The 13,335-nt window shown below is 34.2% G+C and overlaps 1 protein-coding gene across 1 annotated transcript; it reads right to left on the reverse strand.

Annotated features, from left to right (window-relative positions):
- Nucleotides 1–2,895: 2,895 nt before the first annotated feature.
- Nucleotides 2,896–6,807, reverse strand: LOC115707783 (tobamovirus multiplication protein 1). The gene is made up of 11 exons (XM_030635851.2): nt 6,371–6,807; nt 5,852–5,942; nt 5,700–5,752; nt 5,211–5,303; nt 4,994–5,065; nt 4,238–4,310; nt 4,044–4,089; nt 3,897–3,960; nt 3,754–3,807; nt 3,508–3,585; nt 2,896–3,389 (listed from the first exon to the last, which is right to left on the reverse strand). The coding sequence occupies exons 1-11, from the start codon at nt 6,509–6,511 to the stop codon at nt 3,297–3,299; spliced, it is 858 nt and encodes a 285-aa protein (XP_030491711.2). The 5' UTR covers nt 6,512–6,807; the 3' UTR covers nt 2,896–3,296.
- Nucleotides 6,808–13,335: the final 6,528 nt, after the last annotated feature.

Genomic DNA, 13,335 nt, shown 5'->3' on the forward strand with positions numbered 1-13,335 from the left:
TAGTTTGGATGCTGAGAAACCTGTGTTTATCTGCAAATACTCAATCTGTGAAAATTGTTATAATTGTTTTACGATGGTTTGTGGTAAGATTGACAGGATAGCTTAAAACTTGCATGTTTATTCTTTTGAGACGAAATCCTTGATAGTGTTCAATTGGAATATGACTTAGGCATTTGTTGGATAGTTTGAGCCTTTCAAGCCTACCGTAATAATGTGTATCCCTAGTTAACCTTTTGAGCCTAAACCTGTTATGTTTTTCACCCATTGATTTGTGAAAAAAAAAAAAATTGCAACCACACTATTAATTTTTCTTCACCATGTTATCCATGATATCATAAGTTACATAATTAGTTTGGGGGAGGAGAAACATTTAGTGTGAGGAAATAGTGAGAGGGAGAAAAAACTTGTAAGATTGAGAAGAGGAAAATTGTGTAATTCAATGTCACTGAAAAAAAATGAAATATGAAAAAAAAAACACAATAAAAAGTAAAAATATGTGTGAAAAAAAAAAAGAAGAAAAAATTTCAGTGATGTTGAAAAATAATAGAGATGTCTTCTATCAATCTTGGTAAATTCAGGGAATATTATGAGATCTTAGAAAAAGAAAAGTAAGAAGCTTGTGGGTTCTGTTTGTGTGCTTATGATATCTTGAGCCAAAATTGACTTTTGCCTATCCCTGAATATCTGAGCCATATTATCTAAAGCCTTGAAAAGACCTAATGATTCCAAAGAATAGTGTCAACATTAGTGGAGAAAGGTAAGCATGCAAGCTTATGAGTTATCAGGCTGTGGAACTGTTGGAAAGAGTAAAACTTTTATAACAATGTTTCACATTTGAATAAATTTCTGCAGATATACATAGTGTTATAAACTGAGCATCTAAATTAATTGTTAGAGTTGGTAGAATTGAAATTCTAGTTTGCGCAATGGAAGAGAACAACACATGAGGCAGTAGTATTATGATTATCTGATAGCGTAGTTAGTAGTTAGTGGTTAGTTTTTTTTATCTTACTCGAGGGCGAGTAAGAGTCTAGTTTGGGGGAATTTGTTAGGCTAAAATTAGTCTAAGATTCGGGTCATATTTCGGTTAGTTTTCACTCTTTGTTTCTAGTTTTAGGGCTATATTACGCTTGATTCTCTTGTTTCAGGTCCTCGGGCATTTAAAGAAAGTATGTACAAGAATTGAGGCGAAATGGCGAAAGAATCGAGAAGAAAATCCAAAATTTGTGTCGCTGCTGCCTGGGGCCGCGACTAGGAATTTGCCAGTCGCGACGGGACTTGGCAGAGACATCTCCAAGAATTCGAACTGCACCCCAGTCGCGACTGGGGCTTTGCCAGTCGCGACTGGAACAGGCAGAGAGAATTTTGAGACTAAACTGCTTAACCCAGTCGCGACTGGGGCTTTGCCAGTCGCGACGGGCACCCAGTGACGGGATTTTTGGGCAGTTTCGTAATTTCACGAATTTTAAAGATGAGAATTGGTTTAAATAGTGAGGGTTCGTGAAAATTAGGGATTATTCAGAATTGGAACCCTAGAAACAAAGGAGGAGGCTAGAAGAGCGGCTTGTGGCGACCCGGATCAATTGCTTCAACTAGTTCTTTCTCTTCTCTTTAATTTTTCTATGTTCTTTTCTATTTCAATGTTAATTATGGATTTGATTATGGATGTTTTGAACTAAACTCCTATTTAGGGAGAATGATGAATGTTGTTTAAGTTTTTCCTAGTTAATGATTAATTGTCATTCCTCCATCTTGATTGTGAATACTATTCATATTTGTGTTTAATTTCCATGTGCAAGATTGATCACCTTTTACATGTTTTATGATCTCAATTCGAAATCTGAAAAGTGAGAATTGAGAATGCTAAAATTGGATAGTCTAGGTTTTGATGTGAAACGAAAGTATTTACATAGCCTTTGTGACATTTAGATTATTGCTTAATGCTGATTTCATGTTAGTTTAATTAAGAGATTAATTAGAGAGCATGAGATTTAGAACCTAGAAGATCTGAAAAGAGCTAGGTTAATTCATAATCTGTCATTCACTTCAAGAGAAGGATAGCAATTAGACATAAACATTGGTAACTTAACAACAGGATTCGTCTCCCTATTTTCTTATCTTGATTAATCTTCCTTTGTTATTTTTAATTTTCTAAATCGTCTTATTTAAAGCATTCTTTTGCCAGATAGAATCAATAGTATAATTTAGTAGTAATTAGTCCAATTCCCTGTGGTTCGACCTCACCTGTGTGAGTTTACTACTTGATTGCGTATACTTGCGTAGCAATTAATAAATTGAGCAACAATACTAAAACTGATTGGGGTGCATTGGTAAGCATCCAATAATAAATTACTAATATCAATGCTCCCTATATATTATCTGGTCCTAGTCTTCAAGTTCATATAGAAATATAACTTATTGTTGAAATGGAGAAATTATGAAGGTTGGTTTGGAACATTGAGTTACACAGTTTGGAACGTGTGAAATGACAGCATTTATGAAATGCAGTATTATTTGCAAGCTTGAATAAATAATAATCTATCCTCATCTTTTACAATTTAGTTCCAGTTTTGATAATATGTTATTGTTAATGGTTTTTCTTATGGTTTGGGTTTTCTTGTTTCGTTGTTTTTGTTAAGAGTTTGTAAACAGTTTCATCTTTTATATAAATATTTGTTATTTGTCGTCAGTGGTAGTTGTTTTTATTGCAATAGTACCTTATTCTTGCCTAAAACTTTGTTTTACAAATTTCATCCTCTAGTTGATGTTTACAGTTTAAATTCTTTAGAGCTTATTCATAATTTTAAATCTTTTAGAACTACATAGTTGGTAATGTAGTTCTACATTTATAGATTTTGTTATTGAACTATTTTAACCCCATGTGAGATTTGAGAGTGCTATAAGAACAAATATTTACAATAGAAAAGCCTAAAGAGGCTTAGTACATATTATGTATTATATCAATCGATGGGTTTTAAGAAAGACTCGAGATGGACAGAAAAGTCACCTAGTTTACAGGAAAATTTCATTTTGTAACACGTTCAAAAATACACTGCTTACTGTTAATATAATCCTTAATCGAATCAAATAAACAAATATCATTCTCACTCTCGCAAGCTGTGCATTAAACTTCTCAGAAAACTTTTCTGGCAAAGCGAGTCATACCCGAATACGACACCTCATTTCTCAAACCTGTCTATTGCTTCTCTTAGAAAGTTTTCAACTCCCACACCAAAACAAAAAATGATATTCGGGGGAGCATGAATAAGGTTCAGAACAGAAGTTGATACACTTGCCTACTGGATTGAGTGATACTGTGCTGACACTCGCTTCGGGGGCAATTTACGCAAGATGTAAAGGACTAGAGCTGAAGGGAAGATCTCAACCAGCTGTTATTGGATCAATCAGACATTTCCAATGTTCAGTTAGGACAAAACAACATGATTAGATTTTTTATAAACAGCTGAAAAACATGTGGTAACATTCCAAGGTTGGGAGAAAATATACCACGTAGTAGATCAAATTCAAAACTGGATGATCCAAAACATCAAGTGAGGCATCAACATCAAAGGCAGACAATACAACCTAAAATTTAGAATCAAGTCAAAAATAATAATTATGTAATCCTATGCATCATTGGAAAAGGCAGCACCGCCCAAGGACGCAAACAAACAAAAGTAACAATGACAAGAAAGTCACAGACAAAATGTTTCGTTTTTTAGTAATGAATGCAGATAACAGTATAATCATTACCACAACACATCTTATGAGGAAGCAGGTGAAACATATGGCTGTGACAGAACCGACCTGTGACATTAAGCAAAAACCTTATGAGGAAATAGCAAGCAACCACGCCCAAAAAAATGTCAGTTAAATAGTAAAGGGAAGGCACAAACCTCGTGAAGCTTCTTTCTTCTCCCTTTGGATTCTATGGGGAAGCGTCTTAACATGAAAAATAATCTGGAGGTGATGTACAATAAGCGGTGAGAAGATGAAGAGACGCACAAAATAAACAATTGTGAAATCTAATGAAGAACACTCACCTTCCTCCATAAAGCAAGAACCCTAATGCAGCTAAAAAGGATATAACTGGATGAAGAGAAAGAAAGAAAGAAAAAAGTCAGATACCAACAATGGGTATAATAATGTTCTTACTAATTAATGGAAATGTGAAATCTCAATACCAGGAATGTAATTTCTGAAATTAATTCACAAATAAATAGATTCAATTTCTGACCTGCAATAAAAATCTTTCCCACAAATTCCACAGTACTGTTGTCATTAAACCAGATGATTATCCAAATGCCCACCTGGAGTTTGCCTTCATTTAGATATGATTCTAGAGTAATAAGGTAAAAAGATGTTTCTAAACAGCGGAAGAAAAACTTTAGTTTGTGGTTGGAAAGAGGATCGGTGTGTGAACAGCTCAGCTATAATATTGAGCTAATTGCAAACTCTACAATCCACACACACAAAAAAAATAAGATTCAATAATAAACTACCACAAAGGGACATCCCAGAAAGGTTCCATCAGCGGTTGTTTGGGCAACCACATTTTTTTTTACTCTTCTTCCAGCCACAAGGATTAACAAACATATATATACCAGTCATCTTATAAAACTGCTAGCACTATCAGAGAATTCTTAGTTTCCCCCATTATCCTTCATCTCTTTTTTATTCATTAAAGAACATGAAGATAAAGCATGTCATTTACAAGGATAAAGAAATATGCGATCAAAAGAAATTAGTATGTACGAGGGAGCCAGCTGTTGTATGTATAATTTCGGATGACATGGACAACTTGTATTATAACCTTCAAACCTTGCCTCTCATAATCTCCAAAAACCATTTGAAAATGCTATCTAATGTACTAATGGATAATTGAAAACAGTATATACTTAAAGAACAAATTTAAATGAAGAACCAAAGAACCAACTAATTACTAAATTAATAAAAATTATGCATTCTGAAAGAACATAGAGATGGAACTGACCTGTATAACATACATCAAACAATTGACTGCAACATAAAAAATCCTGAGCTTATCTGTTGGTAAACTTCTTGCCTGTTCGTTGGTTGGAATACAAAGGAAAATAAAAACATTAGTTATATATCACCAGGACTCAGGCTTCACACATGACAAAATGACAATTAACACCTTCACTATCAACACACAAGTAAGGAATAAAGAGCTTAGAACATGCACTTGCCTGGTGATATATCTCTGCCCAAAACAGGACAAGAAGAGTGTAAGTAGTGAAGAAGAGCAGTCCCGGAAGATCCAATACCACCAACGTTAGCACCTGATTTGAGATACAGCTACTATACTTAGTATATTCATCATGAAAGGCAATTTTATTTCTCCATTAATGTTAGACATAAAGTAGCAAAATTCATTTCTTGAGTACAGATTGTAGTTTTGCTTAAAAATATAAAAAAAACCAAGAGAAATGATTAATTTATAGCAGTCAAGATTGTTAATGATGCTAGAGCAAAGAAAAAAGTTAATTTGGCGATGTACACTAACTCAATATATTCTAATGACAGTTAAATCTAAGGAAGCATGTGATAAAGCACGGCAAAGAGAAAGGTAGCGTATTCTGAAATGCCCTTCTTTTGTAAAGTAGAGAAAAAATAGATTGACTTATTACTTACTTTGCAAAAGCAACTAATCATTTCTACAGAATGAAATGACTAACCTTTGGATGCAAAAGAAATACTTGCTTGTGAAATCCAAACACAATTGCACGTACTGCCCCCAACACCGAAAATAAAAAAAAGAGTAATCCAACAATTAGATGACATAAATTGAAAAAACTGAAAATTATTTTAGAAAGGCTGCAACACTAACCTCCATTAACAATGAAATTCATAAGATGGAAAACCTTCTGGGTTGTCCAACCATATTCAGGCACTCTCAATTCAATCCTTATCAATTGAACCTGCACACCATAAGCACAGATCTTCAGCCACAATTTTCTTCTTCTTCTTGTGAGAACAAAATTATTATAGCAACATATATTACTAGTAATTAGCCCCAATACTTTCAAACTTTCTATAAAAGTTTCATTTTTAACTATTTATTTTTTAAATGAACAAGTAACTAGCTTTGTTATACTAAACAGAAGTTGACGAGTGCAGATTCTAAAACACCCTAATCGCGCGCTAAAACTGAGTGATTACAGTGTTTTTTTTTTTTTGAAAAATTATACAAATAGAAAAGAACTAAGGGGAGACTTTCCAAGCTTACCACTTTCACAACTGGGATCCAAAATTAATAATGAGCTAATAATACAGAGCAGGAAAGTGAACTATAGAGCTATTTTACCAAACACACAAGTGAAAATTCTAGAGAGAGAGAGAGAGTGACCAGAGCAACGGTGGAAACTAGCGCATAAGCAGCGCAGAGAAAGTAGAAGATGCCGTCTTGCCACTGAACCGATTCATTGATCTCATCCCACCAATTGAGAGCTTCAATAGACGTGGTGAAGCTCAGCACCATTCTCCTCATTTTCACGGCTACAGCTTCACACAAGAACAAAAATTTCGAAGAATCGAGAAAGAATGCTCAACCCAAACACACCTCAATCAAAACACGACTCCTCCTCTCTCATCCAGAGCAGAGAGAGAGAGAGAAAGAGTATAGCTCTACCAGACGGTCCAGAGTGATGGAGGGTACAAAGAGAGAGATGGGTGTTTGTTTCTGGATGAGATTTGGGGTTATTTGTTTCGTTTGGTCATTCCCACCTAAGCTTCTACGGACAGTGTGCCTTGGTTGGTGTCATTTCTCCCTTGTCATTTACAATTACATATATCCCTTCTCTCTCTCTCTCTCTCTCTCTCGCTCTCTCTCTCTCATTTAATTATAATCCAATCACTTCTTTCAGTTTCTCTCTCTTAAAAATTAAATTAAATTAAAAAGTCTAATTATTATAGATATTGTCATTAACTTGGAATTATTTAGCAAATTTTTTAAAAGTGACTAAATTAAATTATCTAAATGGATTTTAAAGAGAGCCGACTTTTTAAAGTGAGGATTAGAAAAATGAATATAAAAAATTAGGATTTGTAGTATTACAAATTATTTTTTGGCTGAGAGTTGATGGCACGTTTACTATACAGTAATCAGAATCGGAATAAATTAATGGAGAAATGTAACAGAATAAATGAAAAATAATCGGAATCAATATTTGTAATATGTTGTTTACTAAAATTTTTTAGAAATAGAATAGTTGTGATTTATTTTGTTAACTTTATTAGGAAACGTAATTGTTAGGCTAAAATTAGTCTAAGTTTCGGGTCATATTTTCGGTTAGTTTTCACTCTTTGTTTCTAGTTTTAGGGCTATATTACGCTTGATTCTTTTGTTTCAGGTCCTTGGGTGTTTAAAGAAAGTATGTACAAGAATTGAGGAAAAGTGGTGAAAGAATCGAGAAGAAAAACCAAAGTTTCAGGAGCCGTCGCTCGTTCCAAGCCGTGACGGAACATGCCGCCGCGGCTGGGAACATGCCGCCGCGGCGGGAACATGCCGTCGCGGCGGGAACATGCCGATCGCGACGGAACCGGCGAGAGGATCTCGAAGTTTCTAAGTTTAACCCCGTCGCGACGGGGCTTCGCCGATCGCGACGGGGACCCCCGTGACGGGATTTTTGGGCAGTTTCGTAATTTCACGAATTTTAAAGATGAGAATTGGTTTAAATAGTGAGGGTTCGTGAAAATTAGGGATTTTTTCAGAATTGGAACCCTAGAAACAAAGAAGGAGGCTAGAAGAGCGGCTTGTGGCGACCCGGATCAATTGCTTCAACTAGTTCTTTCTCGTCTCTTTAATTTTTCTATGTTCTTTTCTATTTCAATGTTAATTATGGATTTGATTATGGATGTTTTGAACTAAACTCCTATTTAGGGAGAATGATGAATGTTGTTTAAGTTTTTCCTAGTTAATGATTAATTGTCATTCCTCCATCTTGATTGTGAATACTATTCATATTTGTGTTTAATTTCCATGTGCAAGATTGATCACCTTTTACATGTTTTATGATCTCAATTCAAAAATGCGAAAAGTGAGAATTGAGAATGCTAAAATTGGATAGTCTAGGTTTTGATGTGAAACGAAAGTATTTACATAGCCTTTGTGACATTTAGATTATTGCTTAATGCTGATTTCATGTTGGTTTAATTAAGAGATTAATTAGAGAGCATGAGATTTAGAACCTAGAAGATTTGAAAAGAGCTAGGTTAATTCATAATCTGTCATTCACTTCAAGAGAAGGATAGCATTTAAACATTAACATTGGTAACTTAACAACAGGATTCGTCTCCCTATTTTCTTATCTTGATTAATCTTCCTTTTGTTAGTTTTAATTTTCTGAATTGTTTTATTTAATTCATAAAAAGTATTCTTTTACCAGATAGAATCAATAGTATAATTTAGTAGTAATTAGTCCAATTCCATGTGGTTCGACCTCACCTGTGTGAGTGTACTACCTGATTGCGTATACTTGCGTAGTGATTATAAATTTAACAACAAGTTTTTGGCGCCGTTGCCGGGGAATTGTATAAAGATTGATATTACATAAAATTATACTAACTTCTACTTTGGTTAATTCTTTTTGCTTATTTCTAATCTGTTTCTTTTAGATTAAATTTTGTAATATTATTAAAAATTAAATTTTGTCCTAATTTGGTTTTTCTTTTTAGTTTTAGTATTAATTTTGTTGTTTCAAATTTTTATCTTTTAATTACTAATTTAGTTTTATTGTTTTTTTTATTTTACTAATGTTGTACTTATGAGTTTGACCTGCAAGATAAATCCAGATGCTATATCTTGAGGATTTTGCTCAACAACACAATGAACCATTCTATTCTGCTTGGAGGAGATTTAAAGAGCTTGGAGAGAGATGTTATCCCACTTTTTCAAGTGGATGTTTTACGTGGCTCTTTTATAATGGACTTGATGATGAAACAAAAATTTGGGTGGATTATGGAGCAGAGGTTACTGGAGAGCCTTTGTTAAGGAGAGGCCATGAAACAATAAATCTGTTGAATGATATGTCAGATTTTGATTATGATTGGCATTGGAATCCATCACTTCAAGGTTGGAGTCATCAATACCCTCCTTATTGTCCAAACTCACCCCAACCAATTGCAGAAGAGGAGGATCTACTATCACTTCCAAAAGAGATTAATCGCTTGGCGGACATGGTAAAAGCTCTATGTGATAATTTAATGGCGCAGGATTCAGGGAGTTTTAAGGATAATAACTCAAATAACAAAAGTTATGAGAGTAGTTTGAATATAGTAGAAGCACCATCAGATGAATACATAGAAGAGACTGAGCCTAGAATTGAAGAGAAAGAATCCTTTGAAGTGGTTGAAAATTTGGATACATTGGAAGCTTGCTCAACAAATGATGAACTCAATTTGGTGAATGAAGAAACATCCATCCTCAATGATGAAATTATTGAAGATCAAATCACAGTCAAGGATGTGGATGGTCATGAGGAAACTGAACAGCCAATTGAGAGGTTATTTGAGAAAAGCAAGAAAGAGGTGCCATTGGTGGTAGAAGAATCACTTGTAGTTGTTGATTTGAGGTTGTCAACACCACTATATTATGAACCACCAATGGACCCTTATTTTCCACTAATGTCGCATTCTCCATATTGTATTCTCTTCGAGTTACCAAAGGCTTCTCCCCAAGCACATCATCCAAAGTCTTATGTTGTTGGTGCTGACTTTTGTTCAAACTCATCGCTTGCCAAGCTTGAAGGCAAGTATAACAATACTTTTCAAGTTTTCTTGCATGACGCTTATTACGGGCGTCAACCGCTTGTTGATGTGGCGCGCAGGTAAGTATCTCTCAACCACAATTTTATTTTAACACATTGGGGACAATGTCATATTTAGTTTGGGGGGAGAGATTTAAAAATTTTATTTTCTGCACTTTAATTTTCTGTGTTAGTTTTTTTTTCTGTTTTAGTTAAGGATGGCAATAAGCTAAAAGATAATTGTGTGCTGCTGATTAGTGTGACGTGATCTGAAATTGTAAAATAACTGTGTGCTTGATTCTGTTAACTCTTTGGATTAGTTTGGATGCTTAGAAACCTGTGTTTATCTACAAATACTCAATCTGTGAAAATTGTTATAATTGTTTTACTATAGTTTGTGGTAAGATTGACAGGATAGCTTAGAACTTGCATGTTTACTCTTTTGAGACGAAATCATTGATAGTGTTCAATTGGAATATGACTTAGGCATTTGTTGGATAGTTTGAGCCTTTCAAGCCTACCGTAATAATGTGTATCCCTAGTTAACCTTTTGAGCCTAATCCCCTTAAGTTTTTCACCCATCGATTTAAAAAAAAAAATTGCAACCACACTATTAATTTTTCTTCACCATTTTATCCATGATATCATAAGCTACATAATTAGTTTGGGGGAGGATAAACATTTAGTGTGAGGAAATAGTGAGAGGGAGAAAAACTTGTAAGATTGAGAAGAAAAAAAAAATTGTGTAATTCAATGTCACTGAAAAAAAATGGAATATGATGAAAAAAAAAACACAATAAAAAGTAAAAATATGTGTGAAAAAAAAAAGAGAATTTTTTTTTCAGTGATGTTGAAAAATAATAGAGATGTCTTCTATCAATCTTGGTAAATTCGGGAATATTATGGGATCTTAGAAAAAAGAAAAGTAAGAAGCTTGTGGGTTCTGTTTGTGTGCTTATGATATCTTGAGCCAAAATTGTCTTTTGCCTATCCCTGAATATCTGAGCCATATTACCCAAAGCCTTGAAAAGACCTAATGATTCCAAAGAATACTGTCAACATTAGTGGAGAAAGGTAAGCATGCAAGCTTATGAATTATCGGGCTGTGGAACTGTTGGAAAGAGTAAAACTTTTATAGCAATGTTTCACATTTGAATAAATTTTTGCAGTTGTACATAGTGTTATAAATTGAGCATCTGAGTTAATTGTTAGAGTTAGTAGGATCGAAATTCTAGTTTATGCAAGGAAGAAAACAGAGCATGAGTCAGCAGCATAGTGATTATCTGACAGCGTAGTTAGTTTTTTTCCCTTACTCGGGGGCGAGTAAGAATCTAGTTTGGGGGAATTTGTTAGGCTAAAATTAGTCTAAGTTTCGGGTCATATTTTCGGTTAGTTTTCACTCTTTGTTTCTAGTTTTAGGGCTATATTACGCTTGATTCTTTTGTTTCAGGTCCTTGGGTGTTTAAAGAAAGTATGTACAAGAATTGAGGAAAAGTGGTGAAAGAATCGAGAAGAAAAACCAAAGTTGTGCCGTGCCCTCGTTCCTGGGCCGTGATCGGAACATGCGCGGCCGCGATCGGGAACATGCCGATCGCGGCCCCGGGAACATGCCGATCGCGACGGGAACTGGCAGAGAGGATCTCGAAGTTTCTAAGTTTAACCCCGTCGCGACGGGGGCTTTGCCAGTCGCGACGGGGACCCCAGTGACGGGATTTTTGGGCAGTTTCGTAATTTCACGAATTTTAAAGATGAGAATTGGTTTAAATAGTGAGGGTTCGTGAAAATTAGGGATTTTTTCAGAATTGGAACCCTAGAAACAAAGAAGGAGGCTAGAAGAGCGGCTTGTGGCGACCCGGATCAATTGCTTCAACTAGTTCTTTCTCTTCTCTTTAATTTTTCTATGTTCTTTTCTATTTCAATGTTAATTATGGATTTGATTATGGATGTTTTGAACTAAACTCCTATTTAGGGAGAATGATGAATGTTGTTTAAGTTTTTCCTAGTTAATGATTAATTGCCATTCCTCCATCTCTCGATTGCGTGAATACTATTCATATTTGTGTTTAATTTCCATGTGCAAGATTGATCACCTTTTACATGTTTTATGATCTCAATTCAAAATCTGAAAAGTGAGAATTGAGAATGCTAAAATTGGATAGTCTAGGTTTTGATGTGAAACGAAAGTATTTACATAGCCTTTGTGACATTTAGATTATTGCTTAATGCTGATTTCATGTTGGTTTAATTAAGAGATTAATTAGAGAGCATGAGATTTAGAACCTAGAAGATCTGAAAAGAGCTAGGTTAATTCATAATCTGTCATTCACTTCAAGAGAAGGATAGCATTTAAACATTAACATTGGTAACTTAACAACAGGATTCGTCTCCCTATTTTCTTATCTTGATTAATCTTCCTTTTGTTAGTTTTAATTTTCTGAATTGTTTTATTTAATTCATAAAAAGTATTCTTTTACCAGATAGAATCAATAGTATAATTTAGTAGTAATTAGTCCAATTCCATGTGGTTCGACCTCACCTGTGTGAGTGTACTACCTGATTGCGTATACTTGCGTAGTGATTATAAATTTAACAACAGTAATCGGAATGCTTAAATTGACTAAATTGCCCTTTTGAGTTATATGGTAGTTATTTTGCAAGACATATTTTAAAGGACAAAATTGTCATTATATATTTAATATTAAAAAATAAAATAAAAATAATAAAAATCCATTACCCTTAATGGCATTCCTTACAAAATTGGTGGGGGAAGTTCTCCCTTTCTTTTCTCTCATATTTAATCAACTTCTCCATTTCCTAATTTTAATAATGCAAGTAAATAAATGTAAGAGAATGATTACCTTACTATTGATTCCCATTACTTATTAGTAAACATGCCATGAGAGAGATGTGTAATAAACTTACTTTACTGCTTGATCTTACTATTGTCACGCCTGCATGATATTTAATAGTATAAAGTATATGTATTCTCTTTTATTTTATAACTTGAAATTTATTTATGAGAAATGTTAAAGAGCATGTCTAGCATCTTCCTGTGTGTTAGTATCACTATTAGTTTAACTAAGTATCGAGTCCTACATAGTTTAATATAATAAATTTTAGGAAGTATCACTAATCAATCACAAGTGATATGTCGAAAAAATGGTACCTAATAAGAATGCTCTTTATTTATATAATTTTAATGGTGTTTGTAGCTAGGCGTAATTCCCCAACTACTTTCCTTGTCTTGTCTTTCCCCAAATTCCCAAACCACCTTATATATTATCTATTGGCTGCTTTGCTACCATTAAATTAAACAAAATACATATTATAGCAAGTAAAATGATTTTGATAAAATTGGGGAAGAAAATAAGAGTGAGAAATATGAGGGTTATTTGAAACATTAATTGGGTAGTGGCTTTCTTGTGTGACTAGAGAAGATTCGATGGGAGATTCGCTTGTGGGCTCCGAATGGGCCCACTCAGCCGAGGAAGTCGGCTAGAACTTTCTCCACTTGATGACCTGTCCTGCTCTTTAATCTTTATACTTTTTAGTTAACTAGGTGAATGTA

Source organism: Cannabis sativa, chromosome 1 (genome assembly GCF_029168945.1).
Source record: "Cannabis sativa cultivar Pink pepper isolate KNU-18-1 chromosome 1, ASM2916894v1, whole genome shotgun sequence".
Lineage (NCBI taxonomy): Eukaryota > Viridiplantae > Streptophyta > Magnoliopsida > Rosales > Cannabaceae > Cannabis > Cannabis sativa.